This window comes from Dendropsophus ebraccatus, chromosome 9 (genome assembly GCF_027789765.1).
Source record: "Dendropsophus ebraccatus isolate aDenEbr1 chromosome 9, aDenEbr1.pat, whole genome shotgun sequence".
Classification (NCBI taxonomy): Eukaryota; Metazoa; Chordata; class Amphibia; order Anura; family Hylidae; genus Dendropsophus; species Dendropsophus ebraccatus.
Window position 1 is genome coordinate 35,371,898 of NC_091462.1, and position 26,367 is coordinate 35,398,264.

At 44.8% G+C, this 26,367-nt stretch overlaps 1 protein-coding gene across 3 annotated transcripts in view; it reads right to left on the minus strand.

The window, feature by feature from the left end:
* Positions 1-5,464: 5,464 nt before the first annotated feature.
* LOC138800859 (intelectin-1-like) overlaps positions 5,465-26,367 on the minus strand; it is a 29,610-nt gene continuing 8,707 nt past the window's right edge. Inside the window, exons 2-9 of one of the 3 annotated variants that reach the window (XM_069982978.1) lie at positions 22,217-22,296; positions 21,633-21,710; positions 18,765-18,890; positions 18,268-18,515; positions 14,039-14,197; positions 9,395-9,515; positions 7,760-7,872; positions 5,465-5,763 (exon numbers count right to left, since the gene is read on the minus strand). In XM_069982978.1, the coding sequence (XP_069839079.1) occupies positions 5,611-5,763; positions 7,760-7,872; positions 9,395-9,515; positions 14,039-14,197; positions 18,268-18,515; positions 18,765-18,890; positions 21,633-21,710; positions 22,217-22,244 (1,026 nt within the window). In that variant the 5' untranslated portion in view covers positions 22,245-22,296 and the 3' untranslated portion in view covers positions 5,465-5,610. Of the gene's footprint in view, positions 5,764-7,759; positions 7,873-9,394; positions 9,516-14,038; positions 14,198-18,267; positions 18,516-18,764; positions 18,891-21,632; positions 21,711-21,932; positions 22,160-22,216; positions 22,297-26,367 lie in introns of those variants that run through there. The other 2 variants (XM_069982981.1, XM_069982979.1) reach the window with 2 other exon arrangements.

Here is a 26,367-nt window from a genome sequence, read left to right on the forward strand (position 1 = left end):
ACTGACTGACTAGTGTACTTGCTCCCACACTGAGCTAATTAACTCCTCCTACAGGGGGTGAGTGTGTGTAGAGAGTCAGGATAGGTAGAGAGAGAGAGAAAGAACCTCCTATTGGTCAGCAATAAACACATGGTATAAAAACAACATTAACCCATGACCTTCCTCAGCTGTGCATATAAGAACATCCAAATATAGGAAACACCAGAATACGTCATTCACCACTTAACCTGAAATGAGAACTCTGTGACAGGTGCACAGAACACTAATAGTGGGATACCACAACAAACGCCCAGTGAGTCAATAATATTGACTTATTCGTATAATGCACAACAGGCACCCAGTTACTTGGTAAACTGGATACTGGCTCGAGAGCTCCCACAGAAAATCACCCACAATGTACCCAAAATCTACACACAATCCACCATTCTATCCTGTCCTCTGTGTCCCTATATCTCACTGTTATTCTCTCCCTGCTTTGCTCTGTCTGCTTTCACCTACTCTCCGCTATACACAGCCAACTGCCTGCCTCCAGGAAGCGAATCACCTTATATAAAGGGAGGGGGAGGTGCTGACATCACAGAGGGGCTTTCAGGTGACTGTTCGCCCACAAGGAATTATGGTTAATCCTGATTGGCTTAGCAGCCTGTCAGTGCAGAGACGGAGCAGAAGTGAACAGAAGGAAGACCTGCAGAGACCAGAGAAGGCCCGAGGACACCTGGGAATATGGTAAGGTAAATAAATACTTTATTATTTTACACTAAAGGCAAGGTCTGCACAGACATCGTAACAATGTCCGTGCAATCCTTGCTACCCGATAGTCGGCCCATGTAATTGCTAGCAGATCGGCGCTCGTTTAAACTTTATGATCAGGCTGTGTAATAGGACCCTATAGGCCTGGCAGAGCATTAAAAAAGGAGGAAACGCTGCGTGATGTCCATGAGTTCAAGACTTCAGGCAGTCATTGCCAACAAAGGGTTTTCAACCAAGTGTTAAGATGCAGAGAGTGTCCCAGAAGGGTCACAGGAACCACGAAAAACCCCAGAGGAGGGTTAGTACAGGTAAACGTCCAGGATGTTGGCACGGTCACAAACAAACCATCGCACGGTGGTGTGACTGAGTATTCTTTTTATTGCTGCAACACGTTTTGGTCTGTATACTGGGTCATAGACCTTTATCAAGCATGAGGAAATGTACACATCACCGGGAATACCAAACAATGGAGAATGCAGATGACAGATAGTAAAAATGAACAAAGTGTGTAAACAATAAACATTAAAAATCCATATAAAGTGTGTATATATAGCGCCCTGATAGTAAAGTGCCAAGTGCTTGCACTGAATAAATACATCAGAATAAATAGATCAGTTTATAAGGTAAAAATATATAACACAGTAGGAAGTCCATGTGTGAGTGATGGCTGCAGGGTCTTAGTGCCGGTATATTCACATCTACCAGGTGTGTCAGGTGCCATAATTATCAGGCAATACACAGTCCATAATGAGCAAAAGGCATGTGGAGTGGAAGTAGATTTGCCCTATACCCATAGCTAGTATGCAACACATCAATAACATACTCACAGTGTGTGTGTGTGTGTGTGTTCCCCATCATGGACGGTAGTACATGGAGAGGCGGAGTGGTTGTATCGGCTTTCTGTGCGGTAGCAACGTAGATTACGTACTCCTGCCCTATTCATTGTTAGGAATAGTCAGGTATGCAGGAGCGACGTAGAAAACGTATTCCTGCCCTATTCACTATTAAAGCTCGTCAGATGGAGTTGCGCCATGGAGCCGTAGATATGTTATTGGATTCTCCCGAGCCAAGCATCCACAGTAATAAACAAAACATAATAACAACTAGCTGAGACGGTATGATATGTTGTATAGTACAATATATAATAAAAGGAAAAAAAACAAAAAACAAAAACAAAACAAAACAAAAAAATTTTGATAAACCCTTCCTCTGGGGTTTCTCGTGGTTCCTGTGTCCCTTCTGGGACACTCTCCTGCATTTCTATACCCACCGCTGGTGGCTGGTTACCCGAGGGACAGCTGCAGTTCATGGTCCAGGTGACACCATACGCCTACAGTAGAGTTGTGCCTACAGTATATCTTGCACAACTCCATAAGGTGAGTGCGTCTATCTACCTTTTGATGAGACACACTGATTCACTATTTTATTGCACTAGGAGGCGCCCCTCTCTTGCTTTATTTCAACTAAATATTAGAAACTGACATTTTATTTACCATTATTTCATTTGCCCAATTAATTTTGATCCCCTGAAATTAAGGGATTGTGTTTAATAAATGCTTTAGTTCCTCACCTTTGTATGCAGTCATTTTGTTCAACCCACTGAATTAAAGCTGAAAGTCTGAGCTCAAACTGCATCTGAATTGTTTTGTTCAAAATTTATTGTATATCGTACGGAAAAATCGTTTTGCGATCATTTTGTGATCGCACGCCCGCAGCCCCCCCCCCGCTTAACCACAGCCCCCTGCGCCGCCCCGATCACCGCCCCCGCCGCTCCGATCACCACCCCCGCCGCTCCGATCGCCACGTTACCTGCTCCGCGCAGCACGTCTTCAAATCCCCGTCTCCCCTCTTCAGCGCATTGATTGGCTGAAGAGATGAGCCGGGAATTTCAAACGGCTTCTCTTCAGCCAATCAGTGCTCCTCTTCAGCACTGATTGGCTGAAGGGGAGCCGTTTGAAATTCCCGGCTCGCGGCGGGGGTGGCGATCGGAGCAGCGCCGGGGGTGGCGATCGGAGCAGCGCCGGGGGTGGCGATCGGAGCAGCGGGGGTGGTGATCAGAGCGGCGGCGGCGTTCGAGCCGGCGCAGGGGGCTGCGGATGAGCGGGGGGCCGGGCTGCGTGCGGCGGGCGGCCGGACTATTGCGGGACGACTGTTTACACGGAACGATGGGTGAATTTTTTGCGAACTACGAACGACGATTTATGAACATGTTAAAAGATCAAAATGAACGATTTCTCGCTCGTCGTGCGATCGTTCGCTGCGTTTACACGTACGATTATCGTTCGAATTCGATTGTTATCGTGCAAATTCGCATGATAACCGTTCCGTGTAAACCCAGCATTAAACAACACAATATAACTCCAAGTTAATCAAACTTCTGTGAAATCAAACTGTCCACTTAGGAAGCAACACTGATTGACAATCAATTTCACATGCAATTAGCAAGACACACTCAATGAAGTAGTTCTGAAAGTGGGGACCACAGATCACTTCTCAGTACCTATGCTTTCTGGCTGATGTTTTGGTCACTTTTTAATGTTGGTGGTGCTTTCACACATGTGGTAGTATGAAACAAACTCTACAACCCACACAAGTGGCTCAGGTAGTGCAGCTCATCCAGGATGGCACATCAATGCGAGCTGTGGCAAGGAGGTTTGCTGTGTCTGTCAGCGTAGTGTCCAGAAGCTATGGATTGGACCGCCAGTTCTCCAGACCTGAATCTGATTGAGCACATCTGGAACATCGTGTCTCCCTCCATCCACTAAAGTCACATTGTACCACAGGCTGTCCAGGAGTTGGCAGATGCTTTAGTTCAGGTCTGGGAGGAGATCCCTCAGGAGACCATCTGCCACCTCATCAGGAGCATGCCCAGGTGGTATATGGAGGCCATACAGGCACTTGGAGGCCACACACAATACTCAGCCTGATTCTGACTTGTTTTAAGGACATTCACCAAAGTTGGATCAGCCTGGAGTGTGTTTTTCCGCTTTGATTTTGTGTGCGACTCCAAATCCAGGCCTCCATTGGTTAATAAATTTCATTTCTATTGATGATTTTTGTGTGATTTTGTTGTCTGCACATTCAACTTTGTACAGAACAAAGTATTCAATGAGAATATTCCATTCATTCAGATCTAGGATGTGTTATTTGAGTGTTCCCCTTATTTTTTTAAGCAGTGTATATGGGGGGATTAGAAAGATAGAAATTACAATGATCCTTTGGCCAATAGTTGTAGTTGTCTGAAGAGTGTGACTAGGGGGTTGTCCAAGATTAGAAAAACATGTTTGAGAAAAGGTGTCAGTTTTTTTTTTTTAAATGATGTCTGTTATTTCACCATTTTAATTAATGTCAATAGAATGTATTGAAGTCAAAAGAAGGGCACAGAGCGGGGGTGCAGACCTAGCGGAGGCCCAGCATGACTAGGTTAGCTGGGAGTGTAGGTCTAGAGGGGTTAAGTAAGGAGTGAGTGTGGATAGGTTAGGAAGGGGAGAGGAACTGACAGGGAAAAGTGTGGGAATTGCTAGGTGAGTCACTTACGTCACCTATAAGAAGAGGTGGTGAAGAAGTGAAGCTTCAGTTCCAGCCCACCCTTATTACAGGTTATTTGATGTTCGGGTGGGGACTTTTTGTTTTATTTTTTGTCATAACAGCCTGCAGTTGGCAGGTCTTAAAGGACACTTCAATGTGGAGTTAGGGTATTATTAGACGGGCCGATAGGGGCCCGATAACTGTAAACAAGTGCCGATCTGCTAGATCGGCACTCGTTTCCTGGGCCTATTACACGGCCTGATAATCATTTAACAAGGGCTGCAAGGACATCGTTACCGATGTCCTTGCAGCCCTTGCTTAAATGGTATACTTTACCTATCCACGCTCCAGGGCTGCTGCTGCGGTCCGCTTCTCCGCGGGTCCCGCGTGCTCTAGCTTCAGAGCGGCCTGTCAGCTGACAGGCCACTCAGCCAATCGCAGGCCGCAGCGGTCCCGGCCTGTGATTGGCTGAGCGGCCTGTCAGCTGAGACAGGACGCTCTGAAGCTAGAGCACGCGGGACCCGGGGAAAAGCGGACCAATCGGGCCGATTCAGACGATTATTGTTCCGTGTAATAGTAGCCTTACTCTGAGGGGGACTTGTAAGAGGGATGGTACTCCCCTGCTTCTTTAGTGTTAATTGTGGAAGTACGGTGGTGCAGTGCCAGGTGACAAATTTGTCAGCTTCCGAGTCGGTGCGGTGCGGCTGGGGGATAGTTAGAGCGCATACTGTTCACCTGCAACATTATCCAGTAAACTGTTATACTTTTGTATGAAATGCTCAGGACTCTGTCTTCCTCTGTCTGCACCTGCACCCATACACACACCACGGTACACCTTGGGTTATTTTTCCCCTTCTCTGTGGGTGGCGGCACTGACATCCCAGGTGGGTCAGTTACCACTCCAGGTTGCCGTGGCAGGAGCCCAAGGGACCCACAACAAACCCGGAGGTTACCGACCATTTGGGAATATAAACCAGCCACACAAAGCAGGTACCAACATCACACCTGTGTGCTACCACAGCACTGGGGTCAAAACAAACAACATTGCTGGCCGAGTACCACATAAGCACCAGTGTGAAAAATCAGTAAGTAGCGTCGCATGTATCTCACCTTATGTGAAGCAATAATATGTATGTATATATAGCTGTATTTTATTAATATCCATTTGATTAAAGACAGATAACAGTTTTTTAATGTATGCAAATATAGCTGTATTTATTAATAACTATTGCATAATAGACATGTATTGGCCAATTTATGTGTGCATATATATACTGTAGCTGTATATTAATTTTATAATGCTACTGTAGTAATGTCTGGCAGTCAGAGAATTCATTGGTAGAAGATAAGTATAGAAGATTCCACAAACTCTTTGCTAGCGCCCCATGCAAAAGGTGAACCAACACCATCCCAGTCCATTCCCGTAAAGTCTCCACATTGCTTGGGACTTTTTTCTGGAAAGTATCCGCCACCTCCAACACAGACCTGTAGAGTTCAATGAGAGATGTGAGATCAACTGTCCTTATTACCTCTTTCTCTCCCTAAATGAATATATTTATTTTTTATCTCTAGGTGGCAATAATTTTTTTTCTGTTCCTGCCATGTACTATATGAGCCCTATGATACGTGAACATAATTTTTTGTTTACATCTCTACTGAGTCCCAATTTTACTATAGTCCTTCCAAGGATTTTAGAGACTTTATAATGAGAAACATAAAACATACGATTGCCTCCAAGAACATTGGTCAGGTTCCTGATTTGCAATAAATATAATATGGACACTTAGAATGAGGGCCTGCAAGCTCTTCTAATACCCTGACCCATGGGTCTCCAAACTGCATACCTCCAGCTGTTTCAAAACCACAATTCCCATTATGCCCGAACAGCTAAAGCTTTGGATTTGGCTTTCTAGGCATGATGGGAAATGTAGTATTGCAACAGCTGGAGGGCCGTAGTTTGAAGACCCATGCCCTAACCCTTGGATATCTATCTAAAAATGAAAGACCAATCTCAGTACCCAGGGTGTTTAATTTTGCTGATTATATTACATTTGAACATTGTAGCTGTTATTGTGGACTAGAGGGTCATGGAAGCATGTTTATTGTTCACCCCCTGGCATACAGCTTTTTTTCAGTAGGTCTTAAATGTGAATAATCTCTTGGTCATCTCAAGGTCTTAACACTGATATACATAGGCCCCTAAAGGGTTTCTCCCAATAATAAAAGGAGAATAGGAGATAACTAGCTGATCTGAGTGGGGTCCAACCAGTGGCATCTCCACCCACCACAAGAAGGGAGGTCAAATGTAGCGGCAGCGCACATGGTCAGCCACTGCTCTATTCACAGTCAATTGGATTTCCAGTACTTGGCAATGTTTAAAAATCCCATAGAGAATGAATGGAGTAGTGGTCTAGCATGTATACTGCAGCTCCATTCACAGAAGGTATGTGACTTTTATCTCCATTTGATCTCCATTCTGGTGGTCCACATGATCGGACCACAACCAATAAGGAAGTTATCTCCTATCATTTATAATTATCCTGGTTGGGAGTACCTACAATCTGAAGAATTCCTCTCTAGCATAGATGGCATAGAGTAAAACTGTAGCATAGCAAAAAACTGTACGGGGCCCCATGAATCCTGTACCAATCCTGTAACCCCCCCCCCCCCCCCCAATACATGGCCAATTCCCGAACACACACTAATGATGCACTTATATACAGTACACACACAGAGGCATCATGAACATATTCAACCCCTCACCCTGCACTACAGAGAGTAGGCTGAACAGTACAGAGGTGGGTCCCTCTTAGGGTATGTTCGGCGGAATCCCGCCATGCTTAGTGTCCCGATGTTAGTGAATAAGAGGGCGCATGCTCCTCTGCTGCCACCGCTCTCCGCTCAAGGAAGTGATGTGTCACTTCTTTGAGCGGAGAGTGGCGGCCGCGGAGAAGCGCATGCTCTCCCATAGATGGGCTATGGCACACTGAGACAGGTGGGATTCCGCAGCGGAATTCCGCCTCTTTTACTCAGTGTAAACATACCTTTATTCTCTGGGCATCTGAGGGCAGGCACGGTGGTCGGCTGTCAGTGGTATACCATGGAGGCAGAGCAGCCTTTCCCATGCCCCACATTTTACTGCATGGGCCCCATAGCCGTCGCCTTCCCTGCCTTCATGGTAGCTACACCATTGGTCTTAAGGGGCATTTACACATTCACAATGACTCATTCATTTTAAAGCCGTAAGCTTCAAAACTGTTTAAATCCTCGTGCTTCTGTACTGACACGTTTGCCAGTACAGTAGTAAAAACATTTAAACTGTTTCGGAGCTCACAGGATCATCGTTATTGCCAGGAGTTCCAATGTCTGTTCCATAGCACATTGTCCGTAATTACAAACCGTGCACGGAATGTGTGAATGACCCCTTAGTTAAGAGTATGAAATTTGTTTTCTGCGTACAATTGACAATACTCAAACTTACATGTTCTGTATCACAATATGTATCCATTCTAAGTCCTGGACATAACGCTACTGCTGCTTTTTCATTGTTGAATACTCGAAAGTGGATATAGCCAGCAGTGGTACGACCTGTGTCTAGGAGTATAAATGTTCACATCAGAATTGTAGTTCATTATACAGTGTCTAATGTTGGGTTTCTAATATATATACGTAGACATTGCTTGCATAGATTATGTTATCTGAAGCCGCCTACAGTAGGTACAGCATAAAATCTACTGTACTCTGTCTTACCTGCAGATATGCTTCCTGCTACAGTTTTCAATGCCATAATTTACTGAGAAAAAGCCCCTATATAGGTAAAGGGCCTGGAGCGCTGCAAGAAACACTCCTGCAGCCTATAATCGTCCTGTTCAAAAATGACACCGATCAGCTGAGAACGGGGAAAATGGCCAATCCTTGGCTGATCGTGCCTTTAGAGCAAGCCTTAAAATGTATTATCGGCCGCCGCACATCGTCCTGTATAAACAGGGGATGTAAAACTGATGATGATAAAGGCAAACTGACAGCACAGATATGCATATATCTGTTCTGTCAGTTTCCAGAGCACACAGTACATACTTACCTAGCGCGCTTCTGTTGTAATCTGCCATCCTGGTTCATTCATTTTTATTGAATTTTCACATTTTCATAACAGAACATAAGCAAAGCACTATTGTGCCAAGAGATCAAAGCATATAAAATAAAGGTTGTACAGGCAATATCGAGTACATAGAGATAAAGAAACATAAAGAAAGTAAAAGAAAGGAACAGAAGAAAGAACGGAGAACAACAGGTGTTCTTATCACTTTAACCAGATTCTGTAAAACGTGTACCATCCAGTCAAAAAGGGTTGAAATGGTCTGATAAAATGAAGAAGAATTAAATTAGGTCCAAGGGCTCAATTATCCAATCAGGATTAAACTAGAACAAACTATATGAAAGGTCACTAAAAGGAAACACATAAGGGAGAATTCGACCAAGGTTCCCATGTGCATTGAAACGAGTATCCTGTTCTCTGGCTCTCCCATCCAGCCACTGTATCTTCAGACTGTTGCCTCCTCCAGAATGATTGACAGCCAGAGGAGGCAGGGCCTAATGACATAGCAGCTGGACGGGGAGAAAGAATGGTGAATCACAGCAGCAATGCACTAGGTAAGTATGTACTGCTTGTGTGATCTGGAAACTGATAGCACAGATATACCTATATCCATGCTGTCAATTTCCAAGGCTGCACAAACAATACAAGGATCTTTATCCCAGCCCATCCGCTTGATTTTTCGTGCTGTGCAAACAAGCGACAATCTTGCTGATTGGCTCTCGTTTACGCCTGCCCGTGGTAGAGAAATCTCTTTAGGAGGACCTAAAGGAAAGAAGCAATGTAAGTGTGCCAACTTAACAGGGCCTTTCTGCTTTATAAAATGTCATGGGTATGTGGTTTCAAAATATAAACCCCTGCTGCTCCTGTGCCAAAAGTGGACTGCAGTAATGGCGATGGTGTGTGACCACACTTTATGCAACTGATCTTTGTCTAACTGATGATTGTCTAACCCCACATCATAATTATCAATAGGTTGTATACTTACAATAGGCTGTATACCATGTATACCTAGAATCTTACCTTTCACAAGTGGTGAAAATAAGCTGTATGTTCTCTCCTCATTCCCATAGTCATAGACTACTGGAACGGCTGGTCCTTGGTCGGTGGGACATCTTCCAGCATTATATTTTACAGGATATATCTAAAAGATGAATGACAATGTATGGTGAAATGTAGGACTCAACCAGTATCTCTCCCCTTTTCTCATGCCACACATGTATATTTGTAAGACTTAGGGCCCCTTTACATGATCTGACAATGAGGTTTCACAGTACAGCAAACCTTTTGATTTTACACTCTTTGGTCACTTGTATTGCAAAGAGTTTTTTTAGCCTTACGAAAAAATGAGCGAACATGCTCATCTGAGCTTGGTTCTCGTTCGAGTATTAGGGGACTCGAAGGTGCACCAAACTCGGGCGAGCATCTTGAGATATTCGTGGAAATGGCATCTTCCTCTTCCTGCATGTTTGGCAGCTTTTTTTTCAGCAATCAACATACAGGGGAGGCTTTGGGAGCTGTTAGCATCACATGGGAACTCCTGCACGTCGATAGCAGTGATTGGCTGGCCAGATCAGATGACCCTGGCATATAAGAATCAGGTCCCGCGATGCTCGCTTCAGACGTAGGCTGGATGAGTTTAGGGAGAGAGCTGCTGTCTGACAGGGAGAGTGTTAGGACGGAAAATAAGTTTCTGGTTAAGCAGGAATCATCCACAAAGAACCCAAAATTTCTTCTAAGGGCTACAACAACCTTTTTTTTGGCCTCCTCTTGGCTGCTGGCTGGGACTTCTGTCTGCTCAGTTACATTCACTCTATTCCAGTGAACACGGCAAAGGCCGTGGTCCTAGGCAGGGTGACACAGTACCTGCTGTTGAGGGAACAGTGGAACGCCGCAGAGGTTCGCTCCCTAGCGTCATCTCGCAACTTACGGGTCTCAGGGTACAACACTCTTGAAACCACAACAGTGCGAACAGGTGATGTTGTGGATAGCGGATGATGTGTCCAGTAATTTATCCACCACCCAGTCTTCCACGCAGTCCACCCAATGCGAAGAGAGTGGACCTCTGGCTCCTTCAGCTCAACCACGTTCCCTCCAGCCTGGCCCCTCCATGGAAATTAAGGATTTAGATCTGGCATACTCGCAGAAACTCTTTTCAGGACCCTTCCCAGAGTCACAAAACACTGCTCAGCAGCAATCTGAGCAGTTGCTCTGTCCCAAGCTGATGGATGATGAGGTGACTGACCCGAGCTGGGTTGGTAAGCCTAGTCAAGACAGTGCTTCTGAGGGGGAGGTAGGTGCAGTACCAGAACAGGTTGGAAGAGGCAGTGGGGTGGCCAGAGGGAGAAGCAGGGCCAGAGCAAGTAGATCAGCAACTGTTTCACGGAGTGAAGCTCCTGTGCCGAGGCCTAGATGTTCGCAAGTCTGGAGGTTCTTTAAAAAAAGTGAGGATGACAGACGGACTGTGGTGTGTAAACTGTGCCACACCAGGATCAGCAGGGGAGCCACCACTACCAGCATGCACAGGCATATGAGTGCTAAACATCTGACAGTGGAACCAAGACTTTTCACCTCCTGTGGGCTTCTTCCCCTGTGTCACATGCTGGCTCTGCGAGTCAACCCTCCGCCTAGAACCCAGCACTAGCGCCTTCAGCCCTACAACCACTCCTTCACCTCCACAATCCTCCACACCCTCCACCATGTGTCCCAGCACAGCGTTCAGCTGTCTTTACATCCGACCTTTTAGCGCAAGCGCAAATACACTTCCACCCACCCCCATGCACAAGCCCACATCTCAAAACTGCTGAGCCTGGAGATGCTGCCCTATAGGCTCGTAGAGACTGAGGCTTTCTACAATCTGATGGCGGTGGCTGTCCCTCGGTACCTGGTCCCAAGCCACCACTATTTTCCCAATGTGCCATCCCAGACCTACACCGGCACATGTACGAGAACATCATCCGTGCCCTGACCAACGCGGTTATTGAGAAGGTCCTAACCACAGACACGTGGACAAGTGCTGCAGGCACTTGTCCCCCTGACTGCACATTGGGTTAACTTGGTGGAAGCTGGGACTGAGTCTGACCCTGGGTCCGCTCATGTGCTGCCCACACCAAGGATTGCGGGGCCTACCTCGGTCACAGATTCTCAGGCTTATTATGCCTCCTCCTCCAACCCCTCCTCCTCCTCTCAATTACCATCCCTGAGAACGGCACCTTCAGTCAGTAGCTCTAGGCGCAGCAGCACTGCCGTGGGTAAGTGCCAACAGGTGGTGCTGAAACTGCTCAGCTTAGGTGACAAGAGCTGTTACAGGGCATAGCGGTGCACCGATCTTTGGCTCACTCTGCTGAACCTCAAACCAGACATGGTTGTGTGTGACAACGGACGTAACCTGGTGGCTCTGCAACTCGGCAGACACACGTTCCATGCCTGGCCCACGTGTTCAATCTTGTGGTTCAGCGGTTCCTCAAGACCTACCCCAATTTGTCTGATTTGCTCACCAAGGTGCGACGCATTTGTGCGCATTTCCGTAAGTCAACCACAGATGTGGCCACCCTCAGGCCAGTCCACTGGCGCTTACAACTGCCAGCTCACGACTGTTGTGCGACAAGCCCACGCGATGGAATTCCACGTTACACATGTCAGCCAGGGTTTACCAGCACTGCAGAGCGATTGTAGACTGCGAGATGACAGCATCCACTTTAGTCAGCTTTCTCAAGTCTGCAATGAGGAGTGGACATGGATGTCTGATATATGTTAGGTGTTAAGCCCCTTTGAGGAGTCAACACAGATGGTCAACGGCGATGTCACCTTTATCAGCGTCACCATGCTGCTGCTTTGTCTGCTGAAAAACTTACTGCTCATCTTGTCACAGGAGATGGGGGAAGAAGATACGTTGCTTGATAGCTAGACCACCCTAAGGTCTGTTTCTAAGCTCGTATTGGAGGAGGAGGAGGAGGAGGAGGAGGAAGAAGAAGAGGAGGAGACTGTTGGCAAGACTGAAGAGGGTACCTATGCTCATTCCTTATCTGTTGAGCGTGTATGGGCTGAAGAGGAGGAGTTGGAGGAGGAGGAAATTGAGAGTCAGCCTATTGAGGAGAGGGAATTCTTGCATGTTGGGACTCTGGCGCACATGGCTGACTTCATGTTAGGCTGCCTTTCCCGTGACGCTCGCATAACAAACATTTTTGCCAACACCGATTACTAGGTGTTCACCCTGCTGGAGCAGTGCAAGCAGAACTTTTCCACTCTCATTCCTGTAAAGGAAAGGAGTATGAGAGTGATTCAATATCAACAGGCCCTGGTGCACAAGCTGAAACTATCCTACCTATACCTGACACCGCTAGCGGCAGAGGACGCAGTTCTGTGGGCCAACTAGCGGGGGAGAGGAGGGGAGCAGGCAGCTTGTCAAGCACTGGCAAGGAAACACTCTTCAAGGCCTTTGCCAGTTTTATGGAACCTCAGTAAGACTATGTCACCCGTCCCCAGTCTAGACAGAGTAGGGGGGAGCTGTTTAAAAGGATGGTGAGGGAATACCCAACTGACCATACCATATGTGATCACTCTGCTCCATACAACTACTGGATTGCAAAGCTAAACACATGGCCCGAACTGCTGTACACCTTGGAGGTGATGGCCTGCCCTGCCGCTAGCGTGTTGTCAGCGCGGGTCTTCAGTGCATCTGGTGGCATCATCACTGATAAGCGTACCCGCCTGTCAACGGACAGCGCTGACTGGCAGACATTTATTAAAATGAATAAAGCCTGGATTTCACCAGAATTTAACTCTCCACTGGAAGAAAGCAGCTCAACATGAAGTTTCTTCATGTATCCTCTCCTCCTCCTCCTTACACAAACACTGAGCCAACAGGCAATTTTTCAGAGGGCCAACTGGGGCAACTACAGACACTCAAAAACAATTTTTTAGGAGGGTGAACTACAGCCTTTTGACTGCAATCCCATTGGTGGTGTTACCGCCATGCTGTGTCAGGCAAAATTTTGGGTGGTTCAGCTGCTACCTCATCTAACTATGCCACTCTGGGGTTCACCGCCATGCTGTAAACTGCAATCTCAGTCTTAACAAGTCATCCTAGGATTCACCCCAATGCTGTAAACTGCAATCTCAGTCAAACTATGTAATTTAGGGGTTTACCACCAAGGTGTGACAGACTATAATTCTAGGGGGTCCACCTGCAATCTAAGTCACAGACTGCCATTCAGGGGTGCACCACCATGCTGTTTCAAACCAATTGTTTCTGAGGGTCACCTCCACTCTCGCCCACAATTTTTTGGAGGCTCGCCACTACACTGTGGCCCAAAATTGTCTTGAGTGTCACCACCATGCATGCTGCCCCTGCTGTTTCCTGTCCATTTTTGTGGTGTTTCCATCATTTTCTGAGGTTTCCAGGTTTTCAACCTTCCCTGTACAGAGCTTTGGTCTCCTGCAAAAATGCTTTATTCCCATTGACTTTAATGGGGTTCGTTATTTAAAACGAGCACCCGAGCATTGGGAAAAGATTTGACTCGAATAATGAGCAACCAAGCATTTTAGTACTCGTCTCTAGCCTTATGTAGAAATACATTTTGAGTAGAAATCCTATAGGAAGAATAATATCAGACATAATAGTCTTGAGAAGATAAAACCCAGAGGAACCTTATAATTCCTACTTACCTGATAAAGATTGAAGAGATTTCCGCCATAGGTATTAAAGAAACTATTTGTTGTGCGATATCTGAGAAGAGCTTGGTTTCTCCACTGGGGGAGGGGGGTCTTGTTCGGCACATTCCATATACCCATATTAGTAGCATTGATATCATAGTAACCGGGGTTCTGTATAGACATGATAAAAGTGTATACAGTGGGTAAAACAACCATCACAAGTAGAGATGAGCAAATTAGATTAGTTTTTCTTTGTACAAAACAAAACTGATCTGCGCTAATCTCCTTCAGGCTGCTGGCTCCGTGCAGAGGGAGGATACCAGCCGGAGGCCGCCTTGATGTTTTCCAGGTGATATCCTTCCTCTGCGCGACAGCCTGAGGGAGATTAACCCAAATCAGTTTTGCTTCGTATCTCTAATCACAAGTTTCTGAGACTTCAACTACAACATACAGCTTTAGGCTATGTTCCCACACAGTATTTTTGCTCAGTATTTTGCAACCAAAACCAAAAGTGGATTGAAAACATAGCAAGGCTATGTTCACACTCTGTTGAAATTGAGTGGATGGCTGCCACTTCAAAACAATGGCTGTTGTTTTAAAATAACGGCATTTATTTGCCATTAAATGATAGCCATCCAGTGGCGTAGCCACCGTGGTCGCGGGGGTCGCCGCCGCGACCGGGCCCGCCACAAAGGGGGCCCGCGGGGCCCACCGATCAATCACTCTTGTGACCGCAAGCATTGTTTTGCTTGCGGTCACAAGAGACTGGCTCCGTCTTTCCCACGGCTTCTGCGCGGCTGCCGGGGGTGTCGCGTCTTACCCCCGGCAGCGCGCATCCCAGAACTCCCTGCGAGCCTTGGGCCCTGACTTCCGGTTTCCGGCGCGCAGGGAGTTCTGGGATGCGAGCGCTGCCGAGGATAAGACGCGACACCCCCGGCAGCTGCGCAGCAGCCGGGGACAGACCGAAGGCGAAGGAGTGAGGATCAACGTGGGAGCGCGATGTCAGGTGAGTTAAGTTTTGTTTTTTTATCAGCCTGTACGGGTGCCATCTATGAGGGTGGGGGGAAAGGAGGGGGCCATCTATGAGGGTGGGGGGAAAGGAGGGGGCCATCTATGAGGGTGGGGGGGAAGGAGGGGGGCATCTATGAGGGTGGGGGGGAAGGAGGGGGGCATCTATGAGGGTGGGGGGAAAGAGGGGCCATCTGAGGGTGGGGGGGAAGGAGGGGGCCATCTATGAGGGTGGGGGGGAAAGAGGGGCCATCTATGAGGGTGGGGGGGGGGGGAAGGGGACCATCTATAAGGGGGGGAGGAAGGGGACCATCTATAAGGGAGGGGGGGAAAGGGGACCATCTATAAGGGAGGGGGGGAAAGGGGACCATCTATAAGGGAGGGGGGGAAAGGGGACCATCTATAAGGGAGGGGGGGAAAGGGGACCATCTATAAGGGAGGGGGGGAAAGGGGACCATCTATAAGGGAGGGGGGAAAGGGGACCATCTATAAGGGAGGGGGGGGGGAAGGGGACCATCTATAAGGGAGGGGGGGGAAGGGGACCATCTATAAGGGAGGGGGGGGAAGGGGACCATCTATAAGGGAGGGGGGGGGAAGGGGACCATCTATAAGGGAGGGTGGGGGGAGAGGGGGCCATCCATAAGGGAGGGTGGGGGGAGAGGGGACCATCCATAAGGGAGGGTGAGGAGAGAGGGGGCCATCTATAAGGGAGGGGGTAGAGGGGGCCATCTATAAGGGAGGGGGTAGAGGGGGCCATCTATAAGGGAGGGGGTAGAGGGGGCCATCTATTTGGGGGGGCAACATAGGGGGAGAGGGAATACACAGAGGGGGGCATATATTAGGAGGTCACATAGAGTCAGGGCTACCCACTAAATGAGGGTGTAAAGGGGACAGTACAGATGTGCATTGTGTAGAGAGATGAGGATGGTGTCAGAGTGTGGAGCCTAATATATCTGTCTGGCAGATTCTGTGGATTCGTGGCTCGGAGAAGTTCTCATAACGGCCCAGGGCAGATGGAGAAGATAATGAAAAGGAAAGAACTCCGATCAGAAAAGACGTCTCCTGTGAGTCACCTGATATAACTGCACAGTAATGTATATGGTGTATAGAGCCTGTGTAGAGCTGGGGCCACCTCTATATGACTGGATGAGGTGATTTAGTATACTGGATTTGGTCAGTAACAATATGGTGGTGATGGTAGTGGTTGTGGTGTGGCAGTAATGTTTCCTCCCTATATACTGGTATTACTGGTAATATTGGTCTCAGTATACAGGATTTGGTCGGTAACAGTATGGCGGTAATGGGTAATATCTATCTTGGTGTGTATGTGTGTGTGTGTGTGTGTGTGTATATATATATATATATATATATATATATATATATATATATATATACATACAGTGGTACCTTGGTTTAAGAGTAACTTCGTTTAAGAGCGTTTTGGTTTAAGAGCTCACAGTTTTTCAAAATTGTGACTTGGTTTAAGAGCATTGCTTTGGTTTAAGAACTTCCTGTATTGGGTGGGAGCGCGAGTGGAGAAGGGGCATGGCCTGCATAGCGGGGTCTACAGCACTGTACTCTAAACACCTTCCAAATCATAGCAGATCCCCTTCAGGCTGGGGCTTACATCAGGGGACAGGACTGTGGGGGGGGGGGTAATCTCTCCATAGCTGTAACCCCTCTCTCCCCGGACAGAGAGTGCTGCATGTATGTGCCCACATCTGCCCTGCTCATTCCTTCCTGCTCCCTGCAGTTTCTGTCAGCCCTTGTGTTTCCCATCCTCTCCATTACTGTACAGTACAGAATAATAAATATATTTGGGGTGTGGAACCAATTGTCTGCATTTACATGATTTCTTATAGGAAAATTTGCTTTGGTTTAAGAGTGGATTTGGATTACAAGCACGGTCCTGGAACGAATTATGCTCATAATCCAAGGCACCACTGTGTATGTATATATATATATATATATATATACACACACACACACACACAACAATAGCATCACTTGGTCGTGAAAGGAGGGGGGGGGGGGACGGGGGGGTCGTGAAAGGAGGGGGGGGGCCCAAGTTGGCCTCTCGCACCAGGGCCCAGGAGACATTAGCTACGCCCCTGTAGCCATCCATTCAATTTAAACAGTATGTGAGCATAGCCTTTCTGTGATTACAATCCACTTTTGGTTTTGGTTACAAAATACTGAGAAAAAATACTGCGTAGGAACATAGCCTTACTGAAAGACAACCCCTAAAATATATTCCATGTCTCTCCACCCGGCTCCAATAGTTAATATAAACATACATTATGTATGTATGTATGTTTAGAGGGGTGCTCTGGAGAAACAACTAATGTATAAATGTTATATATATTTGTAACTTACTTCTTACAAACTCAAGCCTTCCAGTACTTATCAGTTGCTGTGTGCCCTGCAAGAATTGGAGTTTCCTATCCAGTCCAACACAGTGCTCTCTGTACCACCTCTTTCTGTGTCAGGATCTGTCCAGAGTAGTACCAAATCCACTTAAAAACCTCTCCTGCTCTGGATAGGTCCCAAAACAGATGGCAGCAGGGAGCACTGTGTCAGACTGGTAAAAATACACCACTTATTAGTTGTGATGCAATGTGAGCCTTATTGAAAAATTGTTCTTGTGAATGAAGTATTAAATACATATCCTAAAGCGTGTTCAACGCTAATTCCTGTGTCATTTCTACACATAACTTAAAGGTGTTATCCAGCGCTACAAAAACATGGCCACTTTCTTCGAGAGACAGCCCCACTCTTGTCTCCAGCTTGGGCAGAGGTTTTGCTGTTTAATTCCATCGAAGTGAATGGAGCTTAATTGCAAACCGCACATGAAGTGGAGACAAGAGTCGTGTTGTCTCTGAAAGAAAGTGGCCATGTTTTTGTACAGCTGGATAACCCCTTTAATTTATAGATCTATGATTTGATTTCTTTGCCCATGTGGATTGGATGGTTTGTTACCGATAATTTCATGTCAATTGCATCTTTACAAATGTATTTTTTTGGTGTTGTGTTCAATAGTTGTTTCACACCCTGTAATATATGATCAATGCGTGATCACTACTGGGATCTCCAGGTAACTAAGATGGTGTTTCAATAATCCTGACATGTATAACATAGGTTAGATGTTTCTTTTTAGCTTTGGTGAGGCAGGTGCTGCACTCAAACATTTTATAAAACATAGTATTTCAATGATAGGATAAAGAAATGGTTACCTTGTAGTCATCACTGGTGGCTCCATCAGGAAGCCCAAACGTAGCATAGTTTGCCCAGTTCCCGTCTCCTTCAGGATTTTCTGGATCGCTTCCCTGTTGACTGGACCAGCGATCCCCAACTGTGCACTTTCCAGAAAGATTGTTCTCATGAATACTTGCTACCAGTGTCCAGCCTCCCCCATTGGTGGTCATGTCACAATATGTTTGGTAGGTAATTCCATGCTCAGTTGTTAAAGTGTAAATTCCATCTATTACCAAAAACAAACCAAAAAGAAGCAACAAGATAAACCACTACATTCATGGGTATCACCATAAAAAGTATAAAGGTTGCATTTATACCTGTACCCTGGTGCCTGAGGGTTTTCTAGTCTTCATGTCACACCTTTTCACATAGGGCATCACAATTAGATTATATATATTTAAACCATGGTTGTCTCTTGATATTTTCCCTTAGTAGTATACGAACAGAAGTAAAACAAAGCAGGAATAACGCTCACCTTGGGCATTACTATCACCCTGCTTGATTTCCTTACAGCTCCTGTATCTGCGCTGTACCTGCTCTTCATCCCAGCACGCCAAGAGATTCAGAATATTCGCCTTTTTCTGAAGATGTGAAATACTGTCTGATAAAAAACAAAATCACATAGTAGCAAGGCCTGAAAATATGCTTGGTGTGAAATTACAGACAGTATAGAAGACATTAAAATCTATGGGCCAATGCACACAACCATGGATACCACAGTCCATGCATCTGCCTGGAACCTGGACCTAAAAAAACCAAAACTGACATCTACTATTTTGTCTCCATAGAATGTAATCTATTGGTCATCTACAATCAAAGACTTTGTAATATGAAGGCAAAACAGGAAAATCGCAGCAGCCGCTCCTAGGTGCATCCACCAGATGTAAAACACCTCTATTTCCAACTAGAAATCACAGAATGGTGTGTAACAATCTAAGACGTAAGGTTTAATAATTTACTTAAAAAAGAAACAGTTCCCTAGAAAACAAAAAAAGAACTACTAGTGGTCCATAGCCACAAGGAGCCATGAACAACAAGCCATACAACTGGGCTTAACAAAGCGCAACTGTAGCGCGAAACTGTTGCCTCTCTAGACGTGCCCACTTGCCATCTTCCCCCTTCCTTGCCTGCACTTTGTGTCCACGAATAAACAGAAGAACCCACTACTTTTGGGTGAGTGCCATACGTCTTGTTCTTTTTACTATTATAGACTGCCTTATCTCTGTGTGTGCTCCACCCTAAGGGCCCTATTCCACCGGACGATTATCGTTCAGATTATCGTTAAATCGTTCGAATCTAAACGATAATCGTTCGGTTGAAATGCAGTTAACGATTAACGACCGAACGAGAAATCGTTGATCGCTTTATAAGACCTGGACCTATTTTTATCGTTGCTCGTTCGCAAATCGTTCGCATTGAATAAGACATCGTTCGGTCGTTCGCAATAGATACGAACGCAATAGCGAATAAATACGGAAGAAGAAACGATCGCAATTACGATCATAAGTAACGATTATCGTTCCATGGAAATGAGTGAACGTTTTCAGGTCTTTCGCAATAGCGGTCGTTTGAGATCGTTAATCGTTAACAATTATGCTAACGATAATCGTCCGGTGGAATAGGGCCCTAAGAGTCTGTTCAGACACGACCCTTTTGCTGATTGCTCATTTATTATGCTTCTATAGCAGTGGTGCCGACCTCTCTCTCTCTCTCTCTCTCTCTCTCCTGGACATACTAAATAATATGTCACTTACTATACTTTATAACACTTTGTAGACTCCACATAACATATAGTATACAGCATATACGAGCAGTCTCCCTGACCTTTTAAATAATAGCAGATCCACTTTAGGCTGGGGCTTGCATCAGGGGACAGGACTGTAGAGATAATCTCTTCATAGCCGTAAACCCTCTCTCCCCTGACAGAGTGCTTCTTTACTGTGCCCACATATGCCCTGCTCATTCCTTCATGCTCCCTGCAGTCTCTGTTTGCCCTTGTGTTTCCCATCCTCTCCATTCCTGCTATACTGTGCCTGCACTCACACTCAGCTATACACACTGTTGCTATAATGTGCCTGCACTTACACTCAGCCATACACACTGCTATATAGAAAAGTTTCTGTCACTGTCCTCCTGCACAGTTCTGTAATTCTCACTTCTTGATTGGTCCATTCTGAATACCCCCCCCCCCCCCCTTCCCCATTGTAATCATGTGACCACACCAGACCTCGGCAGCAGCCCTGCTTCTTCATTCTAGCCTGTTCTACTACACTACTGCATTATGGGGATTTGCACCACCATTCTGTCTACAGAATGCTGCTGTTTTTTTTATTCTTATGCCCTTACGATACATTATACTCCACATGCTGATTGCTGTACTGTACAGTAACTTATAATATGACATATACAGCTACCTAAATGTTTGTTTTACATATTATTCAGAATAAAAAAAATCATTATTTTTCGGATGTGGAACCATTTTTCTGCATTTTTATGATTTCTTATGGGAAAATTTGCTTTGGCTTAAGAGTGATTTGGATTACAAGTGCGGATTAAGCTCATAATCCAAGGCACCACTGTACAGCTCCAGACTCCTGAATGGTAGTTTATGACAACTGCATTGGAGTAAGAGGTTAACCACTGCATAACCATCCAAATTTAGTGTTCATGAAGCTCTGTGCCACTTATATAATAACTTTTGGAACGATGTAGTCTACAACCTTTGACCCTAGAGTTGTAGTTAAACTACAATTCCCAGGATGCCCTGAGAGCTCCATTAGTTGTTCATCACAGATGGGGAGCAATAGGTTACATATTGCAAGCTGGGTGACACTTCCAAAGCCAAACTCTCATCATTGGTGGTCCATGACAGCTAAGCTAAGCAGCAATGGTGGAGTGAGGGGGTTAATTGGAGTCAGAGGTTACCTGAGCCGCTCATGTGCTTCTATCTTATCAGTAGCCACAGCTCACACCCCATTCTGTGATTTTCAAAGGAAAACAGGGATAAGGAGTCTTATTGTTCTGCAGTGATGAATTAACAATACCAGGAGAGATGTTATAGTTTTACAACTCAGCTCCATTCACTTTTATGAAACTCAGCTGCAAAGCCACAACCAACGTGAGGGTGCTGTTAGTGGAAGAAAGTGGCCATATTTCTCTAAGGCTGGATAGGCCCTTTGGTCCCTGCAATAATCACAGTCCTTGTCATCTCTATAGGCTGCTGGGTCAGCAATGCTGCCGGTCTAGTCATTGTATTACAAATGTGTATACAGCTGAATACAGGTGATATCTTCAATCACTGTCTCTATTTGGAATTGTTACCATTTGGATTATAGTCACTCACCACAACAATGAGAGCGGCCCTCAGTAAATATTAGCGCCAACAGAAAAAAACTGCAGAGCAGCATCTTCCCCTTGTTATCTGGTAGAGAATGGAAAAAGGCGTGTGTATATTGCTGGAATATATCCCAAATAATACATAATAAATACATACATGATAAACACATAAGGAGATGCGTTTCAGAGAGCACTCTAACCCGTTCCCCACCCCCACCCACTCAGGGTTCATGGGCCTCATAGCAAAAAAATGCATAAATTCTGTACGTATTAAAAATAACTATATGCTAAACAAAGAATCTCTTACCAGTTCTGGGTCTTTGTTAGTGGAAAGTCCAATATGTTCTAATTCCCAACTAGTGTATTACCTGCTTTATATCAATCTGCAACGTCCTTATTCAGGTTTAGTCATCAGGACAGGAAACACATTATGTACCTTTTCTGAGTTCGCAAATATATATCATACAATACTGGTGTAAAGTGCCCACAGCAGCCAATCACAGCTCAGCGTTCAGCTCTGGTAAAATGTTATTGTTATGGGCAGTTTAAACCAGTTTGCTTTTTTGCACAGTGTGATCAATCTTATCTTACCTTTATTTGTTTTGTCATTTTGCAGCATAGATACTAGGCAGTGATCACGTATTCTGTTGCAATGGTTTATGTCACTTTATCTAGAATTGTTTTAAAATATAAAATAAACACAATGGATATTAACTTTAGTTCACAGGAATTTATTATGTGTCTGGCAGTGACGATTACAATTTTTATGACAAATGTTACAAAACCATACAGTTATTATCTATTACTATGGCCAGCCTTAAGGCCCTATTTCACAAAACGATTATTGGCCGTATTCGGCCGATATCGGCCGCTACGGACGATAATCGTCCCGTGGAATAGAGTGCAACGATCAGCCGACATTGTTCAAAAACATTGTTGAAAAACAAGCGACTGATAAAGAAACGATCTGCTGCCGTCGCTCCGTTGAATAGGAGTGTCGGAAGCAGACGCTGCTGTATCCTATGGGCTGCCCGGACGATCAGCGATCACCCGGGCAGCCCCCCCGCAGCTCCCTGCCGCCCCTCCCGCACTCACCCGCTCGCTGCAGCCCTGTTGAATAGTGTCGGCAGCGAGCGGTAAACGAGGAGCAAACGAGCGCTGAGAGCGCTCGTTTGCTCCTCTAGACGGCCCATGGAATAGGGGCATTAGCTATATGCAACCAGTGCAGTCGCACCAGACCACTAGGGGGTTTCTGCTACTATATTGACACCTCGCTCATGCCATTTCTGAAATGTAACTTAGGGTCTTTCTATTGGAGATCTTATTTCTATCATAACAAATTTTTGAGCTTTGTCTGAAACCTAAAAAAAAAAAAAAAGCCCATAAGGCTGCATTTCTGTTTTGGATACCAAATGGGATGAACATATCCTACACGAGATATAAGCACCAATGTGAAACAAATCAATAGGCAGTGTCACATATATCTGACCTGTGAAGCAATAATATCAATTTCATAAAAGACAGATAGGCTAGGTTCACACTGCGTTTTTGCAATCTGTTTTTTGTAAAAAAAAAAAACAGATGAAAAACGGATTACAAGATGGATGTATTTGTGTGCATCCGTTTTGATCCATTTTTCCATTGACTCATTATAAAAAAAAAAAAACAGATCAAAACGGATTCGTTTTTTTTTTGACGGACACAAAAGGAGTGTCAACATTACTTTTGAGTCCGTCAAAAAAATAAAAACGGATCCGTTTTGATCCTTTTTTTAATAATAAAAGTCAATGGAAAAACTGAGGCACACAAATGCATCCGTTTTTTTGCAAAAAAAACAGATGAAAAAACGGATTGCAAAAACACAGTGTGAACCTAGCCTAACAGGTTTTTTTTTTGTTTTTAATGTGTGCATATATAGCTGTATTTATTTTTTTCTCCTAATTCTACTGTATTAATGTCTGATAGCGAAAGAATTCACTGGCAGAAGTATAGAAGATTCTACAAAATCCTTGCTAGCACTGTTTCCGACAAGTGTACCAACACCATCCCAGTCCATTGCCAGAAAGTCTCCACATCCTCCCGCTGTGAGTATTTAAACGCCACCCCCCTTAACCCACCATGGCCCAGTGAATTTTTTACCGCTCTTCGCTCTCGCCTGCTTCTGGAGCTCTCGGCTCCCTGACGTCCCACTCAGCCAATCAGTGCATTGTCCTGGTGCACCCACTTATTGACTGAGCGGGAAGCAATCCAGAGCGCAGACCGGTAACGCAATCACCTGGCCATGGTGGGTTAAAGGGGACAGGGTTTACATACTCGCAGCAGGATGAAAATTCCGCTGCAATTATGTAAACCTATTGAAACTGACAGTATGGGAATCGCAGCGGATTTCGCTGCAAACTCGCAGCGTGAACTTTGCTGCAATTCTGCTATGTGTGAACCTACCCTTAGGTTATATTCACACATAGTATTTCCGCCAGTCTTTTGGTCAGTATTTTTGCAGCCAAAACCAGGAGTGGGTTGAAAACACAGAAACTGTGCAAACCTTTCTATTATAATTTTGCGCTGTAAATTCCACTCCTGAAAAAATACTGAGCAAAATTATTAGTAAAATACCATGTGTGAACATAGCTTTAGGGTAGATTCACACAATGAGTTCACAGATTTCATGCTGTGCATATTGCAGCCAATCGGCTGTGTAATGCTGCGTTTACACAAAGCGATATTTCGCCCAATCAATCATTTAACGATTTTGAAGCAACAATTTGGTTTTTATAACAATCAGCATTTAGACGAATAAATAGTTAGAAAAATCGTGCAATAGTTTTTTAAGATCGCTTAAGCCCATCTTTTACATAGGATAAATCTTTAAAAGACTGTGTACACGAAGCGATCTGCAAATTTTGTAGCCAACGACGATTTGAGAAGATCAAAATGAACGATTTTTTGCTCGTTGCTTGATCATTTGCTGTGTTTAAACGGAACGATTATTGCTCAAATGCGATCGTTATTGCGAAAAATTCAAACGATAATCGTTCTGTGTAAACGCAGCATTACTCGGTACCATTAGAGTTTATAGCCCTGCATATTCACAGCAGATTTTAACCCCTGAAAGACGGGGTGAATTTTCATTTTTGCACTTTTGTTTTTTCTTCCCCTTAACGACCAAGGGAGTACATTAATGCCCCCACACCCTGGGCTTTAAGGCGTAAATGTACGCCCTGCCGGGGGGCCGTGCTGTGAAGCGAGCTCAGGGGCTGAACTCGCTTCATAGCAGGTGTGGACCGACTGCTATCAGCAGCCAGGCCCTCACCCTCAATGGCGGGCTGCCGCAATTGCGTGCCAGCCCGCAATTAGCCCTTTAAATGCCGCAATCACGTTTAAGTGTGACAGGAGAAGCCCCTGTCACTTACCAATTGGGACCCCGCAGCGTGTCTGTGTCGGTTCCGATTGCATGGCCTGACTGCCAGAGGTATACTACCTACCTCCGTACAGTGTAATCTTCTGTCTTTTGATAGAGTTTGCCACAGGTAGGCTCTATCAGAAGATCACAGATTACACTGATCCCTGCTATGCTATGTAATAGCAGTGATCACTGTATGAAAACTAATGTGACTGTGTAATAGCCCCAAAGCCCCTCCCCCAATAAGAGTCTAACTCACCCCCCTTCCCATTTTATAAATAAAACACATAAAAGTAATAAAATAAATAAACCTATTATATGTCGTAATGTGCGTAATCGTCAGCTCTATTAAAATAAAACAATATTACCACACATTGAACGGCATGAACAAAAAACAGTAAAATTTTATTACATTTTATATATATAAAAGAGATCATGGTGCAAAAAATTAAACCTCATAAAGACCTGTTCCTGAAAAAAACAAGACCTCACATGGAAAAATAAAAGAGCTTTTAGAAGGTGAGAAGGAAAAAACGAAAGTGCAAAAATTTTAATCGGCGCAGTCATTAAGGCCATTTTAGGCTCTGTCCTGAAGGGGTTAAAAGGCCATAGAATTTGTTTGCTTTTTTTTTACCTGCAGACCCACACAAGCCCTTATTTTTTGCGCCACTAATTGTACTTTGCAATGACAGACTTAATATTTGCATAAAGTATGCTGCCAAACCAGAAAAAAATTGATATGCTCTGTAAAATTTAAAATAACACGCAATTCTTTTATTTGGGGGGGGGGTGTTTACGGCCTATAGTAAAACTGACGTGTTCTCCTAGTTGGTACAATTACAATGATATGCAACTTGTATAACTTTTTTTTTTTTGACAGCTTTTAAAAAATTTAAATCTTTAAAAAAAACTAAATGTTCCTTAAAATTGCTCTATGACCATGCTTATAATGCTTTTATTCTTTGGTCTATGGGGCTGTGTGAGGTGTCATTCTTGGCGGCATTATCTGTACTTTCTATCTGTACCTTGTTTGCGCATTTGCAACTTTTTGATTACTTTTTATTACAATTTTTCTGTATTTGATGCGACCAAAAATGCTCAATTTTGCACTTTGGATTTTTTTTGCGCTTAAGCTGTTTACCATATGAGATAAAAAATGTGATTATTTAAATGTTAGGGTGATTACGCACACAGTGATACCGTATATGTTTGGTTTTTTATTTTTTTTTATTTATTAACTTGGAAAAGGGGGGTTGATTCAAACTTTTATTAGGGGAGGGGATTTTTTATTAATAAAAAAAACGTATCTTTTTTTTTTAACATACACACTAATTAGAATTCC